Source organism: Orbicella franksi, chromosome 3 (genome assembly GCF_964199315.1).
Source record: "Orbicella franksi chromosome 3, jaOrbFran1.1, whole genome shotgun sequence".
Taxonomy (NCBI): domain Eukaryota; kingdom Metazoa; phylum Cnidaria; class Anthozoa; order Scleractinia; family Merulinidae; genus Orbicella; species Orbicella franksi.
In genome coordinates this window covers 11,872,501-11,881,179 of record NC_138147.1, presented here as the reverse complement: position 1 = coordinate 11,881,179, position 8,679 = coordinate 11,872,501, and the positions used below count along the sequence as shown (strand labels likewise).

Here is an 8,679-nt window from a genome sequence, read left to right as displayed (position 1 = left end):
GGAACCGATGAATCCGCTATGGTCACGGATTCATCGGCTGCTTTGATGCACCATGAGCTAAGTGATCTTGGATCACTGATCCTGATAATCCCAAAAAAATGCACTCTTAGACTGCAGATTGAATCTACCAAACCAATCTATAGAAACGGTGACGAATGTCGGGAAACCAAACTGGAATACGATGGGATACGGCTTTCCAGCGTTATGATTGGCCGGCGGTGTTCGTCGAGACATGAGATAAAAAAATGAGTGACAAATAAAGAAATATTGTGTTTTAATATGGTTATTAGGGTCTCGGCTTCAGAGGTCCTAGTTTCATGGGCTTACACTTAGTTGTCCAGAAAACCATATGCATACTAGCAGGAATAAAACAAGGTATGATCGAGATGTGATTTCAGTGGTACATTAGTACAGAAATTACACTGTTTTCAATTGAACGTTGTCAAACCAAAACCAAAGTAATCACTACAGCCAATCACAACGGGCCTAGAATATCGAGTAAACCAATGAAAACTAGAAGCAGATAAGGCGCGAAAAAAACGCTTGTGAGCGAGTCAAGATTAGTTTTCTTGCAGCTTTTGACAGGTTGAGTGGTACGAGTTTTTTAAACCAATCACCAAAGCGTAAAAATTAAACCCAATGCAAACGCGAATGACTTCAACACTCAACTGAAAACCATTCTAACTGAGGCAATGCTTTCTTCGAAGCATACGGTGAATATACCGACTCGTGATGTTATTTTCTTTAAATGGTCGCCAACAGATGCATGTGGAAACTCAAAAAATTTATTGGTGGATTAGTCGTGAGAACATTCAACTCTAAAGCATTGTATTGCAAAAAATGAGTCAGAAGTAAGTCCAACATTGTTACAATTTTCAGGTGAGACTGGAAAACGGCAGTAGCTAGTCCACCTCGCTTTTCACTATTTTGGGACGATTTCCGTGACACTAGTAGCTGAAAAAATGTACCTTATATAGCAAAAAAATCATTAACAAGGGTGCTTCACGTTTATACATATAACCTTACAGAAATAGCAAAGCTATTTGTTTCCTGATTATATTAATGACCAATTAAAAGACCAGTTACATCCTTTATTTAGCGGAAGGTGTCGCCAGGCCAGCCGGATATTCTTCAACCTCTGTTCCAAAGTTTGGTGTCTCTGATAGAATAAATTGTACCTCTGATCTGTCATCTGGTCTGATACCTTCCACACTGTGGCAGTAACCATAGAAAAAATACACGAGTAGACCTGAAACGAAATAAGATTTTAAATTACAAACAAAGCCCGCATCAAAAGGAAAACCATCTTTGACTACCGAGATCATCTTAGCGGCATCAATGAGTGGCGAGGAACATGCTGTATCTTTCGCAATCACCGAGGAGTTTTGGGTACACTATAAAAAGGAAGATTAAAAGTGGGCTTCATACTTTAAAATCATGTTTCTTTGCAGTCATTGAGCTGCAAACCAAGTCAGTAAAAAAAGATGGGAGCGACGTGAATGAGTGAAAAAAAATAACTTGTATTTTGTAAGAAGGACATCCTTGCAGCTTGCACGTACTCAAACGCTTTTCCTTTATGTCTTTAAAATCTGAAATCCTGATGCTCACAAAATACTTCTCAACATTAATATCTGTCACAACATTCTTCTCTGAATTACTGTAATAAAACATCAGAATCGGGTGGTTTTGCCCCCCACGGACGTCTTGTTGACTCCAGCTCTGTCTATGGGGTACCTGATTACCGCACTGAGCATAGCGCTTTGTTTTGGCCTTGCTGGGGAGAAGGACGTGGTACAAATGTAAACAGACGGGCACATGCTAACTCACCTAAAACCATCCAAACACTGAATCTGATGTAAGTCCATTGATTCAGCATCACCAGCAGTGAAAAGTTAAAAAATATTGTAAGAGCAGGAATTATGGGGACTCCTGGAACCATGAATGGGAATGTGGCGGAATTTCTGGGCTGCCTGGTGATGTACATCAAAGAAGCGACAATCATTAAACCAAAGATGCAGCAAACGAGAATTGCCCAGGCTTCTCCTCTAGCCAAGTGTACATTGGCACGAGTAAGGCAAACTGTGAAAGTTGTTATGGATAAAGTCAACACAAATGTGGCAACGCGAACACGAAAGCTTGTTTGTTCATCTGGTTGTGTTGTACCCATTGAAGAATCTTCGTCATTGTTTTGAACTTGGTGATAGCTGACCTCTGGAATAAGTTCGTCTTGGCCTGCAGTTTCCCCAGGACGGCAGCAGATCCATTGCAGCCATTTGTCGGTCTTTTCGTTGGTGGTATCCTTGTCTGTTGTTACACTTTGAATTCCAGGTGTGTAGCGTGTAACTAACACAGCGATTGCTACCATTGTGTACGCTACTAGAGTGCCAATTGACAACATTTCAACCTAAAAAAGAGGTAGACATTTCAACCTGAGAAAAAAATTAAATTGTGAATTTGGCGAAACCATTTGATTGGAAGAATTCAATGCTTTAAATACTATAAAATACACAATATAATAGTGACATCTCTGGTGAATATCTTTTGAAGATCTTCAACGGTCTTTTAAGGGGTCAGTCAGGATATCGTCGAGAATGCTTCCAACGATCTTTCACTTAAGGATCTTTTTAAAGATCTTTAAAGAATCCTTGAAAGATCCTTGTGTCTAAGGATCTTAGGAAGCACTTCGAACACCGCAGTGTAAGATCCTCCAAGATCCTGTGAAGGTTTTCACCAAAGCTTAACATCACATCAAAGTCACGCCATTCTGAGACTTCGCAATTTGTAAGAGCTACCTTTAAAATCTGCTTTTAACTTTAACAAATTTTAACCAACCTCGCTCCCTATTAGTTTGCTCTTTCCATTCCAATAAATAAAATATTTGCCTGCGAATAGAACTTTTTTGTTTTATCCCTCTGATCTCATTGCTTGTTACAATCACGTAGTATTGCGTGACACAGGATAGGGGTGAAGGAGAAGGACAATGCATTTTGTGAGTGTTGTATTTCCTAGGGTGGGGCAGCATCATAGTTTTCGTTATACTGCTTTTAGCGTTTTGGTTGCCCTCACCTTTACTGGGACAAAATATTTCTAACAGATTGTACATTTTATTCGAATTACAAATTGATTAATTAAATAAAAGCGGCTTTGGGCTTTCCCTAAACCATTTTACTCCAGACGTTTGTGTGAAAGTAAAATTAATGTTGGCCAGTAAACGAGCTCAGTCAATACAGCACTCACTTGTTTATAAGAGAAACCCAGAGGAAAAAACATAATTAGTTTGTTATTTTGAGTTTTCTCGTAGTATTAAAGTAATTCTTTTACCTAACAACATCTTGAGACCCGTCTTTAACTACGAAGTCAGTCCCAAGTCAGTGAAACTGGTACGGGCAAAGTAACATTCCAATTCCCAGCAGGCACAAAACCTGATCAAAATACTTAGGTTGCCAAGATGCAAGAATGTAATCTAACAAGTAATAAACTTACCAACTGCTTGACATCAAATAGCAATGCAAGAATTGCGATCAAAATTCCATTAACCAAAGCTGCACGCACTGGAACTCTCGTCTTCTCGTGCACATGCGCAAACCAGTTAAAAAGCAAACCATCGGAAGCCATGGAATACACAACACGTGGGCCAGCAAATGAGTTGGTCAGCAGCGTACTCACCGTTGCGCAAAGTCCTCCAGTTGCAACGACGTACTTGGCGCCGCTAAATCCACGCTGAGCAAACGCCTCAGCCAAAGCTGCGAACCGGCTCAGGTTATTATAAGGCATCATAAGCGTAAGAACTGTGGCAACTCCAAAATAAGCCAGGAAGCTAATGCCAAGAGTTAGCATGATAGATAATGGCACTGATCGTTTGGGATTGATAGCTTCTTCGCTTGCCGTACCTATTACATCAAATCCAGCAAAGGCATAGAAACAGCTTCCCGCAGCTGTCAGAACACCGCTTACTCCGTACGGTGCAAATTTGGATTGCCAGTTCTTTGCCTCGACAAAGTATAATCCAGTGCAGATTATGAATAATATGACAGAAATGTTGACAAAAGTCATAATCTTGTTGACGAAAGAGGACTTTTGCGCTCCTAATGAGACAATTATTGCAATAATCAAGGCCAATGTAAAAGCCAACAAATCAGGAAAGCTTCCCAGGGCTGGAACGTTCCAAGTGACGATGTAGTTCATAAAGAACTTGTATATGTAGCCTTGGGCGAAAGAGTTGATGTACTCGCTACAGGCTCGTGCCAAGCATGCGGCAGCAATGATATATTCTAGAATCATGTTCCATCCAACAACAAAGGCCCAAAACTCTCCAACAGTTACATAGGAGTAGACATAAGCTGAACCAGCCTTGGGAATACGACAGCCGAACTCTGCATAACAAATTCCCGATAAAAGAGCGGCAATTGCTGCAATGAAGAAGGAGATAACAACAGCAGGTCCAGCAATGTCACGTGCCAACTGTCCTGTGACCACGTAGAGACCTGCACCGACTAATGTGCCTACCCCTATGGAAGTCAGGTCCAAAGTTGTGAGACATCTTTTAAGGGGGCTCTCAGACAGCCAGTCTTCTGTGGGCTTTTTACGTACTAAGTTAACCCACACTTTGGAGCAGCTATTCATGGCTCTGAGATGAAGTAAAGGAAATACGAACTTATGTATAATTAAAATGTTGGTGTTTTTTTTGTTGTGTTTGTGGTGTTGTTGTTTTAGTGGAATCATCCCTAAGTAGTTCTAAGTGATGGACTCATAAAGGACCAGTTATATCAGACTCCAAGTTTCCCTCTGGCATTGTACCATATACGAAACTTTTCAAAATGGACCACGACCCCTTTTTACGCTTGTTGATTTTGTTTTATGTGTTATTGAGTCTTTTACGCCTCCTTTCCCTGGACGATTAAACAACAGTCTATAGAGTTTGTGGGTATTTCAGTTTTTGGCCAAAAACACTGGCTTCGTTTGCTCACACCAACAGCACGGAGGCCAACCACATATCGGGCCAAGTGTCATGGTCGCTTATATTAATTCATAAAAATAGTATAACCAAACAACTTATCTATTAGCTCTAGTAGAGGTGAGGGCGCAAGGAAGATAGGCAGTCCAATAAAACAAGATGCGTTACAAGATTTTATGAGGAGAAAGGAAATTTGATTAAATCGAATGAAATTAAAGAACAAAGATGGCAGGCATTTAAACTAGCAAATGACGAAAAGAAATGACTAGGAAAGTTAAGAAATACCCCCCAATTCCCGGATTATCACTACTAAATTCAGTTAATGACAATGATTCCAAATTACCAATGCAAATAAGTGGGTAGGTTTCTAGGCAAATTCTTCGTATCGGCCAATGTCAAATATTTTGATATTCCATAATCACTATGCTTATAGAGTCGTTTTGTTCGGTTCGCATTAGGATAACCTTCGAAATATGGCCCATATTGGGATTACTTCTCTTGCCTTTCGTCGTTTCTTGTTTATACGTAAGCCTTAATGAGTCTCTGAACACATTTAAATGTACGTCCGACTAGAAGGTTGAAAATCTCCAACAGTCAAGTTCTTTTTTGCTAAGTTAAGTTTGCTATTTACTGAGTTAGAACAGTTACCTTCACCTTCAAATCGACACCCACGCACCATCAAGAGCGAAACTAGCGAGCAGAGAAGATCAAATCGCTACGAGCACATTGACATGAACGACTGAGCAACAGATCTAAAATGCAAATTGAGCACATTTCGACGCTCAATTTGCCCATCGAAGCGTTGCACTAATTGCCACAAGGTCGGCATAATACAACGATCATTCTGTGAACTTGATCCCCGAAACTCCTCCGTCACCAATTCTTGAGTAAATCCGAGTCACACATTCAGTAACCACCGTTGGCGATTAATCCACTGAAGCTTGCTAGCTGGAGTACACCTTGCCGCACCAGTATTTATTAACAGATTTCCGAAATGAAATTAGCATCTTGACCCTCATTTTTGTCACGGAGAATTGGTCAAAAGCTTTTTGTTTACATTCAAAAGCTTTTTATTCCACATTCCGTGACTTGATCCTCTCTTTCACAGAAAAGCAGTTTGTTTCAAACTTACAAGAAAGTTCGCTCATTTCGACAGCAGTTCGTAGAACGCCGAGTACCTTGCCTTAAAAGAAAAAAAAATTGCCTTATTGCTCCCTCTTCGCACTGCTCCTCTAATTAACCGAACTCTTGAAGTACGTTTATTTTAGGGACATTTGGGATCTAGAGGTCAGGGCGCTGGACTTCTTCTTTGCGTCGGTGCTAGCATTAAATCTTCCCCCCTACAACTATTTTGAGTTGTGTTTGGTGGTTCCTAATTCACCTTTTTTACAACAACTTTTGCGCTCTGAATTCATATCGCATACGCCATTTAGTGTGAGTCGAAGCTCGATTACCTCTAAAGGATACCGACGTAATTCATTTAGATTTGGTTCAAAGATTAAGCCATTTCTGTTTTCTATGAGAATCTTTGAACTATAACGTCATCAGTTACATATAACTTTATTGAATACTAAACGAGAGAAGAGTTAATCCCTCATAAAGGCCTCATTGACAAGAAAATGCGAGTTATTTTTCAGACCAGTGCCCGTGTCGGAAATTCCAGCAGAATCTAGAAATAGCCAATTCTGTGACGCGGATTTTGCTCTCGTGGACAACTCTAGGGATCTCACATGCATCTTCATACCCCACGAAGATATTCGGGCATCGCGAGACGGATGATTCTTTTTGTAGTCCAAAATCTTTTTCTAGTCTATTCGGAACATCCAGCGGTAATAAATGTTACAATTTCTCAACAAAAACTAAATGTCGAGTAAATTGCATCGCTTTTCTTGTTTACGCGGCAGCAAGTAGAGTTCTCCCTTAAACTCGCCAGCTGCAGTGTTACGTCAAACAACTATATCACTTCAGTCAAACTATTTTCCTAACAGTGTTTGAAGATGGTCTGTTATGAATCGAGGATTTTTAGAGTAGAAAGACCAGTTCTATCAAGTAGTCTCAGTGAAATATAACGAGCGATGGCCGTCTCATGCCAAACTTAATGCAGAATGGGGAGAATTAGAAACTTCTACAATGTGTATGTACGTTCCACGTACATACAGAAGGTACATCATCATTATCTCATTATAATATAGATACATCTTCCAAACAAAAGGTTGGTATGCTTATCTTATCAGTGTATTAATATCATTACAATATCAATCGATCTAGTTATTATGATCAGTTGTTCAATTAGTGGATGACGGATAATCTTCAACCTCCTCTCCAAAGTCTGGTGTCTCTGATAGAACAAATTGTACTTCAGCTGATGTTTCATCTGGGTTTACGCCTTCCGCACTGTGGCTGTAGCCATAGAAAAAATACACAAGTAAACCTAAAACAAAAACAGTAGTTCAATTACAAGAAAAACAACACGGGTCGAAATAGAAAACATCTTCCACTACCGACATTATCTTGTGAAGCATATCAATGAGGTGACGAACAATATTGCTGCATTCTCCAGGGTCGCTAAGGGGCTTCAGATTTGTGCTATACATGAAGCTTCCACGTATTGGCGTATTCATTTTGTCTTTAAAATTTAATGCTGATGTTGGCAACATATTTCTCAGCATTAATCTCCCTCCCTTTATTTTTCTATCACGTGCTGTCATAAAACATCAAATTAAATCGGCGGTTTTGCCCCATGGACTTTCGTTGTCTCGAGTCTTTCTTTTTAGTACCTAACTACCGCACGGAGTATGCGCTTAGTTTAAGGCACATGCCGACTCACCTAAAACCATCCAAACACTGAATCTGATGTAAGTCCAATGATTTAGCGTCGACAGCAGTAAAACGTTAAAAAATATTGTAAGAGCAGGAATTATGGGGACTCCTGGAACCATGAATGGGAATGTGGCGGAATTTCTGGGCTGCCTGGTGATGTACATCAAAGAAGCGACAATCATTAAACCAAAGATGCAGCAAAGGAGGACTGCCCACGGGTCTCTTTGAATCAACTGTTCGTTAGCACGAGTAAGACAAAATGTGACAGCTGTTATGGATAAAGTCAACACAAATGCGACAACACGAACTCGAAGGCTTGTTTGTTCATCTGGTTGTTGGGAACCAACTGAGGAATCTTCGTCATAGTCTTGAACCTGATGGTAGCTGACCTCTGGAATAAGTTCGTCTTGGCCTGCAGTTTCCCCAGGACGGCAGCAGATCCATTGCAGCCATTTGTCGGTCTTTTCTTTGTTGGTATCCTCGTCTGTTGTTACACTTTGAACTCCAGGTGTGTAGCGTGTAACTAACACAGCCATTGCTACCATTGTGTACACTACTAAAGTGCCAATACACACCATTTCAACCTAAAAAAGAGGGATAGACATTTCAACCTGAGAAAACAATAAATTGTAAATTTGGCGAAACCATTTCACTGAAAGAATTCAATGCTTCAACTTCTATAAAATACACGATATAATAGTGACATCTCTGGTGAATATCTTTCGAAGATCTTCAACGATCTTTGAAGAGGTTCAGGAAATCGTCGAGAATGCTTACAACGATCTTTTTCTTAGGGATCTTTTTAAAGATCTTTACAATCCTTACAAGGCACTTTAAATACCGTAGTGTTGGATCCTCAAAGTTCCTGTAAAAGTTTTCACCAGAGCTTAACATTACATCACAGT

General features: G+C 40.1%; 2 protein-coding genes across 2 annotated transcripts in view; both read right to left on the bottom strand.

Moving 5' to 3' along the window:
• Window positions 1–216: 216 nt before the first annotated feature.
• LOC145481269 (high affinity cationic amino acid transporter 1-like) lies at window positions 217–6,338 on the bottom strand. The gene is made up of 3 exons (XM_081459718.1): window positions 3,484–6,338; window positions 1,828–2,404; window positions 217–1,249 (listed from the first exon to the last, which is right to left on the bottom strand). Exons 1-3 carry the CDS (start codon window positions 4,720–4,722, stop codon window positions 1,092–1,094), a joined length of 1,974 nt encoding a protein of 657 aa, XP_081315844.1. The 5' UTR covers window positions 4,723–6,338; the 3' UTR covers window positions 217–1,091.
• An 889-nt stretch (window positions 6,339–7,227) lies between these two features.
• The window catches only part of LOC145483024 (cationic amino acid transporter 4-like), a 10,007-nt gene continuing 8,555 nt past the window's right edge, over window positions 7,228–8,679 (bottom strand). Inside the window, exons 3-4 of the mRNA XM_081461648.1 lie at window positions 7,782–8,358; window positions 7,228–7,385 (exon numbers count right to left, since the gene is read on the bottom strand). Coding sequence (XP_081317774.1) covers window positions 7,240–7,385; window positions 7,782–8,358 — 723 coding nt within the window. The 3' untranslated portion in view covers window positions 7,228–7,239. The remainder of the gene's footprint in view (window positions 7,386–7,781; window positions 8,359–8,679) is intronic.